Source organism: Pelophylax lessonae (assembly GCF_965119305.1).
Source record: "Pelophylax lessonae genome assembly, chromosome: 6".
NCBI lineage: Eukaryota > Metazoa > Chordata > Amphibia > Anura > Ranidae > Pelophylax > Pelophylax lessonae.
The window spans coordinates 333,339,766-333,362,408 of record NC_138773.1 but is presented as its reverse complement, the minus strand read 5'-3'; the positions used below and the strand labels follow the sequence as shown (position 1 = coordinate 333,362,408).

The window sequence follows — 22,643 nt, the reverse complement described above, 5'->3', positions numbered from 1 at the left end:
ACAATGTGCAGCATGCAGTGCAATCTCATGCACCTGCTAAACAAACTCCACTTTTAAATACAATTGGTGGGAAAACTGAAAAAAACTGAGCTTCTGGTTGAAGAGTTGGCAAAGAGGAGCGCCACAGACATTGCAGAGGCTTTGCCTGGACCAAATACAGTGGCTGTTCCTAAACATGGTGGAGGAGATGCTGGGAGCAGTAGTACTATAACTTTTTTGGAGTCTGCAGTAAACAAGACTTTGATTGAACCTAGGAAAGCAGCTGAGTGCTCAGAGCAGGGGGAGGGGATGGGTCTTGTCTCTGCTGCTCCAAAGACTGCAAGGGTTGTTTCAGGCTCCTTGTCAGCAGGTGTGGTTGTGCCTAGGGACAATGCTGTAATTGCTGGTGGTGTGTCTGGGAGGAAAACTTATGCTGGTGCCGCTGCAGGATCTGGGAGGGGGGAGCAAGCAGGGAAGGAGCATGGAAATGTGTTATCTTCCTCATCATTTAAAAGGAGGAATGTTGTGCAGCTTCAATGGGAGGGTGAGGGTATTCCTCCATATAAGAGAGCTGTGGTTGATAGGATTCTGCATATGTGGGAGGATAAGGGTATTCCTCCACATAGGAGAGCAGTGGTGGATAGGATTCTGCAGATGGGGGAGGATGGGTGTATTCCTCCACATAGGAGAGCAGTGGTGGATAGGATTCTGCAGATGGGGGATGATGGGGGTATTCCTCCACATAGGAGGGCTGTGGTGGATAAGATTCTGCAGATGGGGTTTAGACCCACAGATATCTTCGCCCTGATCAGTCCGACCGGCTTCTATGAGTATGATTTGTCCTTTATCCGTCCGGAGTCTTTGGACATATTTTGGGAAAAATATGAACATGTGTGTAGGAGCCTGCCGGACTGGAAAGGGCTCATCCCCAAAGTTGTGTCACGTCAGCCACTCATTAAAATGGTGACAATTCTTGTTCGCAATGAGTCCATACCACGATGGGATTTATCTGTATGGTTGAGGAGATATGGAGACATCCTGAGCCCCCTAACGAAAATTGTGGATGATCGGGGGGATGGTCTGTGCAGCTAAAACTAAGAGTCATTGACAATGTCATCCAGCATCTGCCATCCTCAGCTTTCCTGGGGAGGGACATCTTCTATCCAGGCCAGCCAAAGCTGTGCAAGAAGTGTGGGGATAAAGGGCACTTTGCATCCTCCTGTCCAGTAATGAAATGCTCTCAGGATTTGGGGCATTTGGCAAAGGATTGCAACATTATAAGGTGCAACTTGTGCAATGCGGTTGGGCATCCTTATAGTCAGTGTCCTGAGGCAATGCACAACCAGCCTGAGCTCATGAGAGGGTTCTTCTGTCTGGACATGGAGGTCTGTACCCAGTGTCCTCTGCTATATGCATTTGCAATCAGCCCCTTCATTAGAAGGCTAGAGAGTGGACCATTGTGTGGGGTACCTTTTGGGCATCACTGGTGAGCCTCCTTTGAAGGTTGTGGCTTATGCTGATGACGTTTCTGTTTTTATCTCTGGGACTGTGGAAGCGCAGGAGGTGGCCTCAGTGATAAGGCAGTAATGCGGAAGCATCAGGTTCAAAGGTCAACCAGGACAAGTGCTAAGCTTTCTGGATGGGCGTGGAAGGTGAGAGCTTTGTTCTCCCAGATGACTTCCCGGAGCCCTAACAAAAAATTAGTTCTAGGCATTGAATTTGGCCCAGGTGACAATGGTCATGCAAATTGGATAAACAGGCTGGGGAATGCCAATCCCAAGGTGGCAAGCTGGAAAGGTTGGCAGTTTTCCTTAACCACTTTAGCCCCGGAGGATTTCACTGCTCAAAGACCAGGCCCTATTTTGCGATTCGGCACTGCATTATATTAACGGACAATTGCGCAGTCGTGCGACGCTGTACCCAAACAAAATTGGCGTCATTTTTTTCCCACAAACAGAGCTTTCTTTTGGTGGTATTTGATCACCTGTGCGATTTTATTTTTTGCGCTATAAACATAAAGAGCGACAATTTTGAAAAAATAACAATATTTTTCACATTCCTTTATATGAAATTCTGAAAAAAAAATGTAAAAATCCAAATTTTTTAACATTTTAGGCCAATTTGTTTTCTGCTACATATTTTTGGTAAAAAAAATAGCAATAAGCGTATTTTGATTGGTTTGCGCAAAAGTTATTGCGTTTACTAACTACGGGAAAGATTTATGTCATTTTTATTGTTTTTTTTTTAACTAGTAATGGCGGCGATCTGCGATTTTTTTTTTTTTTTTTTTTTTTTTTTTTTTTTTTTTTTTTTTTTTTTGCTAAACTGCGACATTGGGGCGGGCAGATCGGACCCCTAACTGACACTTTTGGGGGTACCAGTGACATTACTACAGTAATCAGTGCTATAAATATGCACTGTTACTGTAAAAAAGACACTGGCAGGGAATGGGTTAACTGTATTGGTGATCAAGGGGTTAAATGTGACCCTAGGGGAGTAATTCTAACTGTCAGGGGGCGTGGCTTGTTAGATCATCAGAGACATGCGAACCTATATAGCAGGATCACATAGCCTCAGTGATCATCTAAGGGAGAATGACAGACGGTTGTGTTTGCATCAGCGGTCTGTCTTTCTCTCTCAGCTGCGGGAGATCGCGAGTGGCGGGCGGCCATCGGAGCCACCGGTCACACGCACTGGCTCCCCAGCTGACGAGCGGGGGCAAGAGCGCGGCGGCGCGTGCTTGCCCCCTAGAGTTTCCTGAGCGAGCAATGTTATATTACGTCGCTTTGCCCAGGAGCAGCTGCCTGCCACAGTAAAACTGCGGTGGGCGGTTGTTATGTGGTTAAGGGAAAAGGTTGATCTGATCAAAGGTTACCTGATTCCAATGTAGCAATGTTTCCAGGCATTGGGCCTGATGTGGGTCTGCCATTGTTACCGGGAACACTTCCAACACATTTAAGCTGAATACCCAAATGTGAGATTAGAGACAATAACCATTCCGGCATCTTTGTTTTGTTTATTTTGTAATGGGGATGGGAGAAGGGAATGAGTGGGATACTCCTCTGGATGGGGGAAGGGAATGAGTGGGATACTCCTCTGAAAGGGAGAAGGGAATGAGTGGGATACTCCTCTGGATGGGAGAAGGGAATGAGTGGGATACTCCTCTGGATGGGGGAAGGGAATGAGTGGGATACTCCTCTGGATGGGGGAAGGGAATGAGTGGGATACTCCTCTAGATGGGAGAAGGGAATGAGTGGGATACTCCTCTGGATGGGGGAAGGGAATGAGTGGGATACTCCTCTGGATGGGGGAAGGGAATGAGTGGGATACTCCTCTGGATGGGGGAAGGGAATGAGTGGGATACTCCTCTGGATGGGAGAAGGGAATTAGTGGGATACTCCTCTGGATGGGAGAAGGAAATGAGTGGGATACTCCTCTGGATGGGGGAAGGGAATGAGTGGGATACTCCTCTGGATGGGAGAAGGGAATTAGTGGGATACTCCTCTGGATGGGAGAAGGAAATGAGTGGGATACTCCTCTGGATGGGGGAAGGGAATGAGTGGGATACTCCTCTGGATGGGAGAAGGGAATGAGTGGGACACTCCTCTGGATGGGAGAAGGGAATGAGTGGGATACTCCTCTGGATGGGAGAAGGGAATGAGTGGGATACTCCTCTGGATGGGAGAAGGGAATGAGTGGGATACTCCTCTGGATGGGAGAAGGGAATGAGTGGGATACTCCTCTGGCTCAACTAGGTTTAACTGGGACACTATATAGAAAAATGCCTGTTAGCGCTGTTTTGACGCAAGCAGAATGGATTCTCAGGCAAGCCACCCGATCCTATTGACAGGAGGAGAGACAACCGTACTCTTCCTCCTGGGACTCTGCTTTCTGCAAAAGACGCTGCGTCATGCATTCCCCTGAAACTTATACCCACTCCCAGAATCCTCTGCGGAAGAATCTGCTTTCCGGGGTAGATACAGGCCTGAATGAGCCACTGCTTGGGTTTCCTCCACTGCCCAATGAGAATCCTCTCATGGAGCCAGTGGGGAGACTCCCCTCTCAGCAGCCACACCTGGAAGACATGACAGCCCAGCTGAAAATCATGGCCCTGCTGTTAGGCAGCCAAGGCCCACTATACTTTACCTAGCACCTACTTTGTAGGGTGCTACATCCACCCCACACCAAACTGAGTCAGGTCCCTCTGACTCTGAGGCAGCCGCCTCCTATCAAAACACTGGCCAAAACTCAGGAGTATCCCACAAACCTGGAAAGGGGGAGAAGCGAAAAACAAATGTACAAATAAATTACTGTACAAATAAATTACGGTAGAAAAATATAGCTTTACATACTCTGCTGTACAAATATACAAACATTTTAAGGTGTATGAGAAACGATGCACCCCTCACCAAACTAACTCGCTTGGTGGGGATTCCAAACAACACAATGTTAGGAGATAAACTCCTATCTGACTGTCTCTAAGATGATGCCACCTGTAGAGAGAATTGAAGCAAAAGTTAGTCAACTGCATACACTTGGGAAAATACAAGACTAACTGTCTAGACAGTTGAGTGGAAAGACCCTCTTTTGACACTAAGGGCGACCTTTCCACTCCCTTCCCTGACTACCTCTGCTGACCAGTGTCTTGACTCGCCGGGTCCACTCCTTGCCAGTAAGAAGTCGGTACCCTTACACTGCCTAACTATGCAGAGTCCTTGATGAAGTAAGGCACAGCGCCCTCCTGCTGCCCCTCACAGTACTTCCTATAGGAAACAGGGCAAGCCATTGCAGCATAGATGACCTGCAGCCCTGCTGAGTCAGGGAAGTAACAGGGGTCCTTCAGGGCAGCCCCCTTCAAAAGTTCCTCGATACACTTGCATCTGCTACAAACGATATCTTCACCTTGTCTGAACTGTGGAAGGTTTCCCACACAGTATTTGTAATCCACAGAGACCCTGGCCCGATGGCCCAAGGGCTCTAACATAGCAAAGTTTTTTCCAAGACCCTGGCCCGATGGTTTAAGGGGTCTGCAATGAAACTTGAACACTTTCAACAAACTTGTAAATTCATTTCTTTTCAAGGTTCCTTGGTCAGTTGTGATGGCCAGCCGGCCAACACAGTTTTGAAATTTCAGAGGAATCACTTGCTTCACTTAAATATAATAATCAGGGTGAGGGACTCGGACATAGGTTCCTTGCTCATCCTTGACTCTGATGGACCAGGCCTGACCTGATCCATCCGGGCAGCGGACCTCCACTCTGTCAATATAAATGGAGCGCTCAAAGTTCCTCTGAGCTTTCACACTGTTGAATCTCTCTTTCAACTTCTCTTCAGGTGAGTCCCTATATGGCCTAGGGACAAACAGGAAATCCCAAATCATTTAATCGCACCAGAAATCTCTAAATTTTTCTATGAGCAGCATCACCTCTCTCGGAGCGTATGGATAATTGTATCCGTATTCTAGGGCCACCTTTTTCTGTAGCACCCTCTGCATTCAGGACAGCCGGGGAAGAGTCCTCCTGTTACCTCTCCGAGGTGGAGAGAATGGAGTGGACACTCTCTGTATCATGTTCTCGTATGCTGCATTCTGATCCCTTGCTCTAGCAATGTTTCCTGGAGGGGTGAGGTCTGGAATCCTCTCAAAGTAGGTGTCACAGAACCCCAGTTTCTGAGCTAGGTCCCCCCTCTCTATGACCTCCTTGGCCTCTTTGTCAACAGTCGCTGCCATGTCAGGACCTGGGGAGCTGCTCCCAGCTTCGGACCCCCAGTCCCACTCTTTTTTATCTGCTGACCCCCAATCGTTGATCCCCTCTTCTATTGATCCATATTTATATTGGAAGGATGGGGACCCGATGGGTACAAGGCCTGTCTCTTCCTCACCACTACTACTGGTGGGTGAGGCTTGGGTAGCTACATGCTTTTCAGGCTGCTAAATACTAATAGGGCTGGACCCTGCCATTACTGCTGGGGCGGATACGTCCTCTGGCCACCCTCCGGTCACCGGTGCTGGCATAGATCCCCTCCCAAGGGAGTTCTGCGACCGAGTACCCCTTCCACACATTGAAAGCCCACTGACAACCGGCATGGCCTCTAGCTGCATCATCAGACGCAACATGCCCCTCCTGCCTCCGCGGAGGAACTTGGATTCAGTCCCGGTCACCTCCTGAGTGAGGCCTGACTCCCACGCAACATACAGATTTTTGGGTCGGCCCTCGCTATTTTCTGCCCGGAGCAGCAGATAACCACACTGCCCGCACTGGACCCACACTTGCACTCTTAACGTGACAGTGGCACACTGAGGACATACCACTCCTAGGAACTCCCGGCCATCTCCCGTGCACAGTGCGAGTCCACCATCAGGCACCATCCGGATGCCTGTATCCCAGAGTAGGGATGGATCGGGCTGGTGGATCTGCTCCTGGGGCTGCCTGGCAGAGTCTTCACCCATGGTGGCAGTGATAGCGGGTACGCTCTTCGGCTCTTTTACTGTACGAACGCCATGCTCCTCTCTCCTACATGTGTCTCCCGCACAGCCACACCCGAAGGAGGGGATATTAATAGGGTCCCCTTTGTCACTCCTGATTGGCTGGATGTTCCTGCTGTCTCCACCCTTTTGCCATACTGGGCGATGACTCCTCTTGCTAGGCAGGTTTGCAAGTGGCGCGCTTTCCCGCGCGGTGCTGTCACTCTTCCCCTGCCATGCTTTTCTACTTTAGCCCACAGGGAAGTGGCTGCTAAGCGGATCATGTCCCTTGCCAGACATGCATCCACTCTTCTCAATTGCACCAGGGCCACAACTGTGCCTTTCTCCACTGAAGCCAGCTGTCCCTCCTTGCCTGGCAAGAGTAATATCCCGCTGTCGGTCGCATGGTCGATAGTTCTCTTCCTGGCCATACATGTGCAAATCACATCTTCCATACTGTTTCCGAGGTTAGCCCCACTGCCCCTCCCGGCATGGCCGACTACGATCCTCACCCACTATATAGAATAAATGTCCCGCTGTCAAATGCGCGGTCAACATCAGTCCACATAGCATGCACACACACCCGGCCCCTGGCACCTCTCTTTCCGTGCCCCCGGCCTCCATCTTTACTGCCCCCGCTGGGGGGACCACCGGCGTCCTCTTCTCTGCCCCCACCGGGACCCCTAATGCCATCTTCACTGTCCCCACTGGGACCTCTTACTGTTAAGCAGTTGCAGCATTCATGCACTTTCACATTTTTTTTCCCTGCTCTCAATTTTCTGACAGCAGAGTAGATATCATAGTCCATCTCAAAGGCTCTCATCATGTTGCAGGCTTTACTTGAACATTTGCGTTGCCACAAGCAACCTTTTATGTGTACTTCTAGCTTCATCCCACTCTCCCTGCCTCCCGCAGATCCAGCCTCACACTTGACTTGATACTTAAACAACAGTTCTGGGCGCAAAAATTGACTTTTCCGACTTTTTCTTCTGCCGTTGCCAGAGGCAACCGGCCCAGTAACCAATGGCAAAATCCCGGACGAGCCCCCAAATGTAGCAATGTTTCCAGGCATTGGGCCTAATGTGGGTCTGCCATTGTTACTGGTAACACTTTCAACACATTTAAGCTGAATACCCAAGTGTGAGATTGGAGACAATGACTATTCCGCCATCTTTGTTTTGTTTTTTGTTTATTTTGTAATGGGTATGGGGGAAGGGAATGAGTGGGATACTCCTCTGGATGGGGGAAGGGAATGGGTGGGATACTCCTCTGGATGGGAGAAGGGAATGGGTGGGATACTCCTCTGGATGGGAGAAGGGAATGAGTGGGATACTCCTCTGGATGGGAGAAGGGAATGAGTGGGATACTCCTCTGGATGGGAGAAGGGAATGAGGTCCCCTGACTAGGCACCCCCTCTGACACTTCAGGGTCCCCTGACTAGACACCCCCTCTGACACTTCAGGGTCCTCTGACTAGGCACCCCTCTACACTCCAGGGTCCTCTGACTAGGCACCCCCTCTGACACTACAGGGTCCTCTGACTAGGCACCCCCTCTGACACTTCAGGGTCCCCTGACTAGGCACCCCCTCTGACACTTCAGGGTCCCCTGACTAGGCACCCCCTCTGACACTTCAGGGTCCCCTGACTAGGCACCCCCTCTGAAAACTTCAGGGTCCTCTGACTAGGCACCCCCTCTACACTTCAGGGTCCTCTGACTAGGCACCCCCTCTGACACTTCAGGGTCCTCTGACTAGGCACCCCCTTTACTGCTAGCTAGCTCCTAGATCCCTGGGACCTTCACCGGAGTGGTCCCCTCTAAGCCAGGCAGACCCTCTGGGGCAGTTCACAGTACTCAGGACCTTGGAAGGCTTTCCTGGAACTGAATCTCTCTTTCTCTGCTGGTCCTCGGCACACCGGATGCTCTCTGCAGCTCAGCTCTCTCTCTAGGCTCTCAGGCAGCCACCCGAGACACCCGATCCTTCTGACAGGAGGAGAGACAGCCGTACTCTCCCTCCTAGGACTCTGCTTCCCCCCAAAGATGCTGCGTCATTCGCTCCCCTCAAACTTATACCCACTCCCAGAATCCTCTCCTGGAGTCAGTGGGGAGACTCCCCTCTCAGCAGCCACACCTGGGAGACATGAGAGCCCAGCTGAAAATCATGGCCCTGCTGTTAGGCAGCCAAGGCCCATTATACTTTACCTACCACCTACCTTGTAGGGTGTGTTAGCTCATATCTCGTCAGGAGGCAATTAAAAGATGATATACGGCCCTTCAGTGGCTAACCCCCCCCCTAGATAGTGAATTTCCCCTCATCCAGCCGGGAGTTGTGACGACACATAGCACTCAAACTTATCGCAGACACAACTGATTTTATTGCAAGTTTCGCTCATATTTAAGGCACGTTTTGAGTGGGAAAGACTGCTCCAAACTGATTTACAATTCATCAGTCAAATTAACAATAGCACATATCTCACAGAACAGTACATGAAAGGGCTTTTGTTTTCGCTATGCATCTGTGTCAATATGAGGTGTTCTTGTATCTGAATCTGTGTTTTGTGGTACGAGTCGCTCTGTCTGTATTCAGTTGTCATGTGTTAATGCAAGCAATTGTCAAATGTGTTTAGGTGGTGTCAGTAATTTCCATGCACAGACTTAACCCTGTCAAGTGTCCAAATGAATGAATGAAAATGTGTTTAACATGTCGTCTAAATGCAAAATATCCAACTGTCTGGTGTCCAGGGTGGATGAATGAGTGTCAGTCTGGCTCGTTACTATGTCAATGCAAGGGCCCACACTCCATCACAGAATGGGCATAAACTGAAATATATATGAAATATAATAAGGCATGTTAATACAATCTTTCAGGGTGCTTCACCAATTTTTCTGTATGTCAGTTTTGTCTGCGTTTTGCCAGTGTCTGTCTATACCAGGATCTATAGTTGTTTCTTCCAGCTGTTATGGGGGAACAGAATAAACCTTGTGAAAAGGGGTGTGACTTATCTACCTAGGTGGAAGGGTGGTCTAGGAATGATCAACCCTGTAGTCTTTTTCACTCTGATGTTTGTAAAGTACAACCTGGGTAACATGTTGGCAGAGAGACTGCCTGGGTGGGTATTTTCCAGTCCTGGTTTAAGCCTTTTCTGCGAAACTGGGAAAATGGTGGGCCAGTGAAAAGCCTGAGGGTCAAGCATGATAGGCTCCCGGCTTATGTTGCCCCGTGTTTGAAAATACTTTGGCAGTGGCAAGTAACGGCAGGGGAGATCAGATCTCTTCCAAGGAAACTTCTTGAGAAGCGGATCATGAGCTCTGTTTTTTGCGAACCACTGGCCTTAAGGGATTGCCCAAGCCTGGTTTTGGGGGAGGGTTTGCATTTGGTTAATTTGGAGAGAATCCCAATGAAGTTTAGGGATCGGGCTTGGCTCGCTTTCCATGGAAAACTGTGAGAGTGGAGGAGCGGTGGAGTCCATGGATCATTTTCTGCTTCAGTGCCCTTTTAATATAGTATAGAGGTGTACAAGCGGGTAGGGAGGGCTCTGAGTGTACCCTTCCTCCCCCATATGAGTTATGCAGAGTGGGTGTATGGGGCATTCCAGACTCACCAGGATTATGATTTGGAAACACTTTTTTTAGTTAGTCGAGTAGTCCGTTATTTCACATGGAGTGCACGGTGCCAGGTATCCTTACGGAGTAAAATCTTCCCTGTTGAGGTGGTGGTGCAGAACATTCTGGGTGAGGTTGGGAAGATTCGGGGTCTTGAGAAAGACAGGTGGCAGCAGGAGGCCTGGATAAAGGCGTGGAGGAATATCAGGACTCTGTAGCTGCTGCCTGTTGATCTCGGGGTGTGCGGCTTTTCTTTCTGTCCTTGCTTCACTCCCCTAGATTTTCAGATAAAATATATTTTTGATAAAAGGCTCCATGTATGGTGACGGTGATGTTCCTTAGTCTGGCTCTCTCGTAGGGTTTATGCTGTGCGCAATTCGGTTTATTTATTATGTTCTTGTTTTGTATCGTTATATTCAATTATTTGTAAATATGTTATTTATTAATTTATTTATTATGGTTTTATTGTATATAAGTTGTTGTTTGTAAGAATTTCCAATAAACAAAATTAACCCCTCATAATGGGCACAGCGGGTGTACAGACCCAGGAACTCAGCACAGGGATGGTGGGAAACTGCCATTCCACTCCCTGACAGCGAGGTGTGAGGTTGCTGGTTCCTTAGCTCGTGTGCTTCCAGAAGCCAGGGGCTAGAGTTGCTTCTCTGCCCCAGGAAGGATGCTGGATCCTGGGGAGGACCCTGGCGGGGGCCCCCTGGATAGGCCTGAGACTATGGAAGACATGGAGCTCGGCCGAAGGAGGGGTGAATCCCTGCCTACCTTTAGACGGAGGACTGTTGAAAAGCTGAGGCGGATTGAGAAAGAGGAGGAGAAATTGGCAACTTTGAAAGTAGAATTTAAAAAGAAAAAGTTGTATTGTGCCAAACTGTACAGTAAGAAGAGACCGGCTCTGAGGCCTGAATTGAAGGACTTGGAGCAAGCTTTGAGGAAGCAGAAAGAGTTGGTGAGCTCTCTGAAGGAAAGCTGTGAAGCACTTCAGGAGAAATACAGGAATGAGGAACGTTTCAGCCGTATGAGGAGAGGAGCCGCTTCCAGCATGGAGAGTGACCCAGTCAGTGAGGAGATTCAGGTACCGACAGAGTCAGCAGAGAGTGAGAAAGTGGGCCCGGAGGATGAGCCCAGCTCTTCAACACCTCACACATCTGCTGAGCCCCCAATGGCGGAGGCCTCTGTCTCCCTCCCTCTGCAGCAGCAATGTGGAACATCTGAGCAGGAGGTTGAGGGGGGTACTGGCATGTTGGAGTTCGTCGCTGAGCTGGAATCCCCTCTGGATGGAAGAAAGTTCCATTTTTCTGCAGATTCCCCAGATGAGGAGATGGATACCGTTCCTCGCCCTATGAGAGAGAGACCTGTGGAGAGAGGAAAATTCACCATTAAGCCTGCAACATCCAGGAGGGAGTTTGATCCCGCCATTAACCATGACACTGCAGAGGTAACACAGAAAGCAGGTACAGTGTGTGTGCAAGGTGGTGATGTGAACTTTAATGACAGTGTGCTTGCTGAGGGTTGTAGTGCTATGGGCTGTCAGCCCACACCCATAGACAATGTGCAGCATGCAGTGCAACCTGATACACCTGCTGAAAAAATTCCACTTTTAAATGCAAGTGGTGAGAAAATTGGAAAAAACTGTGTGTTTCTGGTTGAAGAGTCTGCAGAGAGGAGCACCACAGACATTGCAGAGGCTTTGCCTGGACCAAATACAGTGGCTGTTCCTGAGCATGGTGGAGGAGATGCTGGGAGCAGTAGTACTATAACTTTTTTGGAGTCTGCAGTAGACAAGGCTGTGATTGAACCCAGGAAAGCAGCTGAGTGCTCAGAGAAGGGGGAGGGGGTGGGTCTTGTCTCTGCTGCTCCAAAGACTGCAAGGGTTGATTCAGGCTCCTTGTCATCAGGTGTGGTTGTGTCTAAAGACAATGCTGTAATTGCTGATGTTTCTGGGAGGAAAACCTATGCTGGTGCTGCTGAAGGGTTTGGGAGGGGGGTGCAAGCAGGGAAGGAGCATGGAAATGTTTCATCTTCCTCATTATTTAAAAGGAGGAATGTGGTACAGCTCAGATGGGAAGGCGAAGGTATTCCGCCATATAGGAGAGCTGTGGTTGATAAGATTCTGCAGATGGGCTTTAAACCTGCAGATATCTTTGCCCTGATCAGTCCGACCGGCTCCTATGAGTACGATTTGTCCTTTGTCCGTCCGGAGTCTTTGGACATATTTTGGGAGAAATATGAACATGTGTATAGGAGCCTGCCGGACTGGAAAGGGCTCATCCCCAAAGTTGTGTCACGTCAGCCACTTATTAAAATGGTGACGATTCTTGTGCGCAATGAATCCATACCGCAAGGGGATTTATCTGTATGGCTGAGGAGATATGGAGACATCCTGAGCCCCTTACACAAAATTATGGATGATCGAGGAATATGGACGGGGGGATGGTCTGTGCAGCTAAAACTGAGGGTTATTGATAATGTCATCCAGCATCTGCCATCCTCAGCTTTCCTGGGGAGGGACAGACTGACCATATTCTATCCAGGCCAGCCAAAGCTGTGCAATAAGTGTGGGGATAAAGGGCACTTTGCATCCTCCTGTCCAGTAATGAAATGCTCTCTGTGTCAGGATTTAGGGCATTTGGCAAAGGATTGCAATATTATAAGGTGCAACTTGTGCAATGCAGTTGGGCATCCTTATAGCCAGTGTCCTGAGGCAATGCACAACCAGCCTGAGCTCATGAGAGAGTTTTTCCGTCTGGACATGGAGGATGCTCAGAGCTCAGCAGCTAGGGTGCCTGCGATTCCCTCCGAGACTGTACCAATACCCAGTGTGTCAGTGTCTTCCCAGTCTGTGGTGCCCCAGTCTGTGCCAATGCCCAGTGTGTCAGTGTCTTCCCAGTCTGTGGTGCCCCAGTCTGTGCCAATGCCCAGTGTGTCAGTGTCTTCCCAGTCTGTATGTAAGGTATCGGTTACTAAGAATGTGTCCAATCCTTCTGTGTCTATGTCTTCCAAAATTGCAGAGGCGGCAAGAGGTGCTGAGGCAGGGGCATCAAGTACAGTGCCAGTCCCCTCCCCTAGACATTGCAGGGCTTCCATTAGGGACCATGGGGTGCAGAGGAGTGGGGAGAATGGTGAAGAGGCTGGCCTGGTGGTAGATAAGGTAAGGGAGAGTGGGGGTGAAGGGGAGGGTAAGAGTGGGGAAACTGTTATTTCCAATTTGTCCAAGGATGATACGGAATGGTTGGAGGAGAAAAGAAAGAAGGGCAAAAGAAGGAAAAAAAAGTGTTCAGCTACCCACAGTCCTGAGGTTTTGCCTTTGACAAATAAGTTTGGGGTCCTGTCAGATGATGAATGGGACTTGTTGAGTACAGAATCTTCCATGGATGATAAGTCGCAGGGTGCAGTGAAGCGCACTGGTTCTCCAGGGGGAGAGAGTAGTCAGGCTAAGAAACGGCTGCCTCAATTATCCGTTAAAAGTGGCAACCAATAATGTTATCAGCTGAAAATCAGTCCTAAAATATAATTTTTCATTAAAGGCTCCATGCATGGTGAAGTTTCTTAGTCCGGCTCTCTCGTAGGGTTTATGCTGTGTGCAATTTGGTTTATTTATTATGTTCTTGTTTTGTATAGTTATATTCAATTATTTTGTAAATATGTTATTTATAATTTATTTATTATGGTTTTATTGTATATAAGTTGATTGATTGTAAGAATTTCCAATAAACAAAATTAACCCCTCATAATGGGCACAGCGGGGGTACAGACCCAGGAACTCAGCACAGGGATGGAGGGAACCCCTCATAATGGGCACAGCGGGGGTACAGACCCGGGAACTCAGCACAGGGATGGAGGGAACCCCTCATAATGGGCACAGCGGGTGTACAGACCCGGGAACTCAGCACAGGGATGGAGGGAACCCCTCATAATGGGCACAGCGGGTGTACAGACCCGGGAACTCAGTACAGGGATGGTGGGAAACTGCCATTCCACTCCCTGACAGCGAGGTGTGAGGTTGCTGATTCCTTAGCTCGTGTGCTTCCAGAAGCCAGGGGCTAGAGTTGTTTCTCTGCCCCAGGAGGGATGCTGGATCCTGGGGAGGACCCCGGCGGGGGCCCCCTGGATAGGCCTGAGACTAGGCCTCAGCCTATGGAAGACATGGAGCTCGGCCCAAGGAGGGGTGAATCCCTATCTACCTTTAGACGGAGGATTGTGGACAAGCTGACAAGGATTGAGAAAGAGGAGGAGAAATTGGCAGCTTTAAAAACTGAATTTAAAAAGAAAAAGTTGTATTGTGCCAAACTGTACAGTAAGAAGAGACCGGCTCTGAGGCCTGAATTAAAGGACTTGGAGCAAGCTTTGAGGAAGCAGAAAGAGTTGGTGAGCTCTCTGAAGGAAAGTAGCGGAGCTTTTAAGGAGAAATACAGGAATGAGGAACGTTTCAGCCGTATGAGGAGAGGAGCCGTTTCCAGCATGGAGAGTGACCCAGCCAGTGAAGAGATGCAGGTACCGACAGAGTCAGCAGAGAGTGAGAAAGTGGGCCCGGAGGATGAGCCCAGCTCTTCAACACCTCAGACATCTGCTGAGCCCCCAATGGCGGAGGCCTCTGTCTCCCTCCCTCTGCAGCAGCAATGTGGAACATCTGAGCAGGAGGTTGAGGGGGGTACTGGCATGTTGGAGTTCATCGCTGAGCTGGAAACCCCTCTGGATGGAAGAAAGTTACATTTTTCTGCGGATTCCTCAGATAAGGAGATGGATACCGTTCCTCGCCCTATGAAAGAGAGACCTGTGGAGAGAGGAAAATTCACCATGAAGCCTGCAACAACCAGGAGGAAGTTTGATCCCACCATCAACCATGACACTGCAGAGGTAACAACACAGCAAGCAGGTACAGTGTGTGTGCAAGGTGGTGATGTGAACTTTAATGACAATGTGCTTGCTGAGGGTTGTAGTGCTATGGGCTGTCAGCCCACACCCATAGACAATGTGCAGCATGCAGTGCAACCTGATGCACCTGCTAAAAAAACTTTAAATGCGATTGGTGGGAAAACTGAAAATAACTTTGAGCTTTTGGTTGAAGTGTCTGCAGAGAGGAGCACCACGGACATTGCAAAGGCTTTTCCTGACCCAAATAAAGCTGTTGTTCCTGAAAATGGTGCAGGAGATGCTGGGAGCAGTAGTGCTACAACTGTTGGGGATTCTGCAGTAAAAAAAACTGTGATTGAACCCAGGAAAGCAGCTGAGTGCTTAGAGAAGGGGGAGGGGGTGGGTCTTGTCTCTGCTGCTCCAAAGACTGCAAGGGATGTTTCAGGCTCCTTGTCAGCAGGTGTGGCTGTGTCTAAGGACAATGCTGTAATTACTGGTATGTCTGGGAGGAAAACCTATGCTGGTGCTGCTACAGGATCTGGTAGGGGGGAGCATGGAAATGGTTTATCTTCCTCACTATTTAAAAGGAGGAATGTGGTTCAGCTCAGATGGGAAGGCGAAGGTATTCCCCCATATAGGAGAGCTGTGGTTGATAAGATTCTGCAGATGGGGTTTAGACCCGAAGATATCTTCGCCCTGATCAGTCCGACCGGCTCCTATGAGTATGATTTGTCCTTTATCCGTCCGGAGTCTTTGGACATATTTTGGGAGAAATATGAGCATGTGTGTAGGAGCCTGCCGGACTGGAGAGGGCTCATCCCCAAAGTTGTGTCACGTCAGCCACTTATTAAAATGGTGACGATTCTTGTGCGCAATGAGTCCATACCACAAGGGGATTTATCTGTATGGCTGAGGAGATATGGAGACATCCTGAGCCCCTTACACAAAATTATGGATGACCGAGGAATATGGACGGGGGGATGGTCTGTGCAGCTAAAACTGAGGGTTATTGATAATGTCATCCAGCATCTGCCATCCTCAGCTTTCCTGGGGAGGGACAGACTGACCATCTTCTATCCAGGCCAGCCAAAACTGTGTAATAAATGTGGGGATAAAGGGCACTTTGCATCCTCCTGTCCAGTGATGAAATGCTCTCTGTGTCAGGATTTAGGGCATTTGGCAAAGGATTGCAACATTATAAGGTGCAACTTGTGCAATTCGGTTGGGCATCCTTATAGCCAGTGTCCCGAGGCAATGCATAACCAGCCTGAGCTCATGAGAGAGTTCTTCCGCCTGGACATGGAGGATGCTCAGAGCTCAGCAGCTAGGGTGCCTGCGATTCCCTCTGAGTCTGTGCCAATGCCCAGTGTGCCTGTGTCTTCCCAGTCTGTGCGTTTGCCTAGTGTGCCTGTGTCTTCCCAGTCTGTGCGTTTGCCCAGTGTGCCTGTGTCTTCCCAGTCTGTGCGTTTGCCCAGTGTGCCTGTGTCTTCCCAGTCTGTGCGTTTGCCCAGTGTGCCTGTGTCTTCCCAGTCTGTGCGTTTGCCTAGTGTGCCTGTGTCTTCCCAGTCTGTGATTTCCCAGTCTGTGCCAATTCCCAGTGTGTCAGTGTCTTCCAAATCTGTGGCGCCCCAGTCTGTGCGTTTGCATGTATCAGTTACCGAGAATGTGTCCAATCCTTCTGTGTCTATGTCCTCCAAAATTGCAGAGGCCGCAAGAGGTGCTGATGCAGGGGCATCAAGTGCAGTGCCAGTCCCACCCCCTCGACATTTCAGGGCTTCTATTGGGGACCAGGGGATGCAGAGGAGTGGGGAAAATGGTGAAGAGGCTGGCCTGGTGGCAGATAAGGTAAGGGAGAGTGGGGGTGAAGGGGAGGCTAAGAGTGGGGAGACTGTAATTTGCAGTTTGTCCAAGGATGATGTGGAATGGTTGGAGGAGAAAAGGAAGAAGGGCAAAAGAAAAAAAAAAAGGTGTTCAGTTGCCCAAAGTCCTAAGGTTTTGCCCTTGAAAAATAAGTTTTGGGTCCTGTCAGATGATGACGATGAATGGGACTCGTTGAGTACAGCGTCTTCTATGGATGATGAGTCCCAGGGTGCATTGAAGCGCACTGGTTCTCCAGGGAGAGAGAGTAGTCAGGCTAAGAAACGGCTGCCTCAATTATCCTAATGGCAGTTCCCACTCCGTTAAAAGTGGCAACCATTAATGTTGCCAGCTTAAAATCAGTGAGTGCTCGTCATATGGCCTTATTTTTGCTCAGCGAGTTTGATGCTGACATTTTGTTTTTGCAAGAGACCCATCTCAGTAATCTGGCTGATATACATCTGGCAAAGAAGGAGTGGAAGCGTGGTCCCTCCTTTTGGTCTCTTGCGGCCGAGCCTTACAGCGGGGTTGCGGTCCTTTTTTCCGGTATGGTAACATGCCGACGGGTAATTGAGGTAGAGATTGGGAGATGCATGATTTTGGATGTCTCTGTGAGGGGGCAGGACCTGCGCCTGATTAACATCTATGGTCCCCAGACAAAATGGGACAGGAAATGCCTCTTTACAAAGATTAAGCCTTTTCTTTTTACGGCTCAGCAGGTTATCTTTGGAGGTGACTTCAACACCATTACTAGGCCTAAAGACAGGAGAGGTTTCAGAGATAAGCTGGGCTATGACAGCCTTTTCCTAAATGCAATGGTTAGGGAAGCAGGTCTGGTAGATGTGCACATTAAGCGCTGCCCAGACAGCACGGGGTTCACTTTTCAGCGAGGTAATAGTCAGAGTAGGATAGATAGGTTTTTTTTAAAGGAGGACTCTGCTTTTTCGGCACCTGTTTGTCGGGCAGTGGAGTTTTCTGATCACTGTATTCTATATTTGACTCTGAATGCCTCAGGCGTGCCACCTAGGGGGAGGGGTATCTGGAGATTGAATTCGGCCCTCCTGGATGACGAGGAAGTAAGACAATCCTTTGAGGAATTTTTTCAGGCACAGGTAACTATCCTAGACTTTTGCAACAGTAAGTCAGAATGGTGGGAGCTTATAAAACAGCGGACTGTTAGGCTTTTCAAGGCCATAGGGAGAAAGAGACAGCAAGATAAGTATATCACCTACCAGCGTTTGCGGAGGAAACTTGACCGCCTTGTATCGAATGGAGGAGATTCTGGGGCGATCTCTGAGGTGAAGGTCCTCCTGAGGACCCATCAATATGACCGGCACGCCTCTTTGGTTCAGGAAAGGGACTATGGGAAATACCATTCGCCTGACCCTTACCAGAATTGTAAACAGAGCGTAGCAGTTAAGACGGTCAATGGCCTGAAGGACAGTACGGGCTCTCTGACGAAGTCTAGGTCAGGGATCCTGGAGGTCGTCAGGTCATACTATGCTGATCTCCTGGGAGGAAAGAACCTTGATCGGACAGGGATGTTGAGTTTTTTGGACTCTACGCCAGGTCTGGAAAATATTGTTCCTTTGATGAATTTGACAGATGAAATCACTGCAGATGAGGTGATCCAGGCTATTGATAAACTAGCCATCAGGAAAACGCCAGGGCCAGATGGTTTGACAGCCGAATTTTATAAATGTTTTAAGAAGATCCTGGCTTCACACCTTGCGGAGGTTTTTAATGGCTGTTTGCATGAGGGTTCTCTCCCTCCTTCCATGAGGCAATCTGCAGTGGTTCTTCTGTCAAAGGGCAAAGATCCTTCGATGATTGAGAATTGGCGCCCCATTAGCCTTCTTAATGTCGATAGAAAGATACTGGCAAAGATTTTTTTCTGGCGATTATCATCAGTGGCAGGCGATTTGTTATCCCATCACCAGCACTGCGCAATCCAGGGTAGAAGCACTTTCTCAGCTGTGTTAGCTGTCCGGGAGGCCTTGGAGCGTTGTAGGGCTGCTGGTTGGGGTAAATATCTGCTGACATTGGATCAGGCTAAGGCCTTTGATAGGGTTAATCATGAGTACCTATGGCTCCTTCTTGGCAAGTATGGCCTGGAGGGGGGTTTCATTGATTGGCTCAAGATTTTGTACAAAGGGGCTGAAAGCTTTCCTCTGGTTAATGGTTGGGTTGGGCAGCCCTTTGTGGTTGGCTCAGGTGTGCGTCAGGGGTGTCCTTTGAGTCCTCTGCTATATGCGTTTGCAATCGACCCCTTCATTAGAAGGCTAGAGAGTGGACCATTGTGTGGGGTACCTTTGGGCATCGCTGGTGAGCCTCCTTTGAAGGTTGTGGCTTATGCTGATGACGTTTCTGTTTTTGTCTCTGGGACTGGGGAAGCGCAGGAGGTGGTCTCAGTGACAAGGCAGTATGCGGAAGCATCAGGTTCAAAGGTCAACCAGGACAAGTGTGAAGCTTTCTGGATGGGTGTGGAAGGTGAGAGCTTTGTTCTCCCGGATGACTTCCCGGAGCCCCAACAAAAAATTAGAGTTCTAGGCATTGAATTTGGCCCAGGTGACTATGGTCATGCAAATTGGGTGAGCAGGCTGGAGAATGCCAATGCCAAGGTGGCGAGCTGGAAAAGTTGGCGGTTTTCCTTAAGGGAAAAGGTTGATCTGATCAAAGGTTACCTGATTCCAATTTTTCTGTATGTCAGTTTTGTCTGCATTTTGCCAGTGTCTCTCTATACCAGGATCTATAGTTGTTTCTTCCAGCTGTTATGGGGAAACAGAATAAACCTTGTCAAAAGGAGTGTGACTTATCTTCCTAGGCGGGAGGGTGGTCTAGGAATGATCAACCCTGTAGTCTTTTTCTCTCTGATGTTTGTAAAGTACAACCTTGGTAACATGTTGGCAGAGAGACCGCCTGGGTGGGTTGGTATTTTCCAGTCCTGGTTTAGGCCCTTTCTGCGAAACTGGGAAAATGGTGGGCCAGTGAAAAGCCTGAGGGTCAAGCATGATAAGCTCCCGACTTATGTTGCCCCGTGTTTGAAAATACTTCGGCAGTGGCAAGTAACGGCAGGGGAGATCAGATCTCTTCCAAGGAAACTTCTTGAGAAGCGGATCATGAGCTCTGTTTTTTTGCGAACCACTGGCCTTAAGGGATTGCCCAAGCCTAGTTTTGGGGGAGGGTTTGCGTTTGATTAATTTGGAGAGAATCCCAATGAAGTTTAGGGATCAGGCTTGGCTCGCTTTCCATGGAAAACTATATGTGAAGGGCAACCTGAAGTTTCTCTCTGTGAGTGATCGTGGCTGCCCGAGAGTAGAGTGTGGAGGTGCGGTGGAGTCCATGGATCATTTTTTGCTTCAGTGCCCTTTTAATATAGAGGTGTACAAGAGGGTAGGGAGGGCTCTGAGTGTACCCTTCCTCCCCCATATGAGTTATGCAGAGTGGGTGTATGGGGCATTCCAGACTCGCCGGGATTATGATTTGGAAACACTTTTTTTAGTTAGTGTAGTAGTCCGTTATTTCACGTGGAGTGCACGGTGCCAGGTATCCTTACGGAGTAAAATCCTCCCTGTTGAGGTGGTGGTGCAGAACATTCTGGGTGAGGTTGGGAAGATTAGGGGTCTTGAGAAAGACAGGTGGCAGCAGGAGGCCTGGATAAAGGCGTGGAGGAATATCAGGACTCTGTAGCTGCTGCCTGTTGATCTCGGGGTGTGCGGCTTTTCTTTCTGTCCTTGCTTCACTCCCCTAGATTTTCAGATAAAATATATTTTTGATAAAAGGCTACATGCATGGTGACGGTGATGTTCCTTAGTCTGGCTCTCTCCTAGGGTTTATGCTGTGCGCAATTTGGTTTATTTATTATGTTCTTGTTTGGTTTTTGGTTTTGTATAGTTATATTTAATTATTTTGTAAATATGTTATTTATTAATTTATTTATTATGGTTTTATTGTATATAAGTTGTTGTTTGTAAGATTTTTCAATAAACAAAATTAACCCCTCATAATGGGCACAGCGGGTGTACAGACCCAGGAACTCAGCGCAGGGATGGTGGGAACCCCTCATAATGGGCACAGCGGGTGTACAGACCCGGGAACTCAGCACAGGGATGGTGGGAACCCCTCATAATGGGCACAGCGGGTGTACAGACCCGGGAACTCAGCACAGGGATGGTGGGAACCCCTCATAATGGGCACAGCGGGTGTACAGACCCGGGAACTCAGCACAGGGATGGTGGGAACCCCTCATAATGGGCCCAGCGGGTGTACAGACCCAGGAACTCAGCACAGGGATGGTGGGAACCCCTCATAATGGGCACAGCGGGTGTATAGACACGGGAACTCAGTACAGGGATGGGGTAATTTGTATGAGAATGTCTTTATATTGTACAGGATACAGAAGGGTTAATGTATCAGATATCGAAGTATTGGTCTGCGGGGTAATATTGGGGTACGCAGGGTGTCAGACACACAGGGGTTAATGTATAGGGATGGGGGGTGGTATAGAGGAGTATTGGCTGGGGGGTAATATTGGGGTACACAGTGTCAGACACACAGGGGTTAATGAATGGGGGGGTAATAGAGGAGTATTGGCGATGGGGGAGGGCTCAGTATACGTCAGGCGGTGGAGGGGGATGGGAGGGGGAGCAGACATAGGAGGAGGGGGAGGGAGCTCAGAGATCTGCTGGCTGTGGGTGAGATGCTCTGCTGTGTGTGACATTCTGCAGGATGGTGGACATGACTGGCACAGCTCCCCATTCTGGTACCTGACCGGCGAAGCCTCACCACCCTGCCCCCCCTCCTGCCCCCCTCCCCCCCCCCCAAGCCTGAGGATTGACAGATTGCCCCTCCAGGGGGATGAATGTGACGCACCGATCCTGAGAACGCAGCAAACCGTCTCCTCCGCACAATGACAGCCATGAAGGATCAACCGACCATCAACAGGGCCACCCCCCCTGCAGAGCAGGTAATACCCCCCCACCGGGACCCCGCTACCCTCCCCCATCACCGATACACCTAAACCTACCCCCCATCACCGATACCCCCCCCATCACCGATACACCTAAACCTACCCCCCATCACCGATACCACCCCAACATACACCCCCCATCACCGATACCATCCCAACATACACCTCCCCATCACCGATACCATCCCAACATACACCCCCCATGGCCGATACCTCCCCAACATACACCCCCCATCACCGATACCATCCCAACATACACCCCCCATCACCGATACCATCCCAACATACACCCCCCATCACCGATACCTCCCCAACATACACCCCCCATCACCGATACCTCCCCAACATACACCCCCCATCACCGATACCATCCCAACATACACCCCCCATCACCGATACCTCCCCAACATACACCCCCCATGGCCGATACCATCCCAACATACCCCCCCCATCACCGATACCTCCCCAACATACACCTCCCCATCACCGATACCTCCCCAACATACACCCCCCATCACCGATACCTCCCCAACATACACCCCCCATCACCGATACCATCCCAACATACACCCCCCATCACCGATACCACCCCAACATACACCCCCCATCACCGATACCATCCCAACATACACCCCCCATCACCGATACCACCCCAACATACACCCCCCATCACCGATACCATCCCAACATACACCCCCCATCACCGATACCATCCCAACATACACCCCCCATCACCGATACCTCCCCAACATACACCCCCTATCACCGATACCTCCCCAACATACACCCCCTATCACCGATACCACCCCAACATACACCCCCCATCACCGATACCACCCCAACATACACCCCCCATCACCGATACCTCCCCAACATACACCCCCCATCACCGATACCTCCCCAACATA

At 49.5% G+C, this 22,643-nt stretch overlaps 1 protein-coding gene across 1 annotated transcript in view; it reads left to right on the top strand.

Moving 5' to 3' along the window:
* Positions 1–21,426: 21,426 nt before the first annotated feature.
* The window catches only part of DPP10 (dipeptidyl peptidase like 10), a 318,952-nt gene continuing 317,735 nt past the window's right edge, over positions 21,427–22,643 (top strand). Inside the window, exon 1 of the mRNA XM_082261092.1 lies at positions 21,427–21,732. Coding sequence (XP_082117218.1) covers positions 21,676–21,732 — 57 coding nt within the window. The 5' untranslated portion in view covers positions 21,427–21,675. The remainder of the gene's footprint in view (positions 21,733–22,643) is intronic.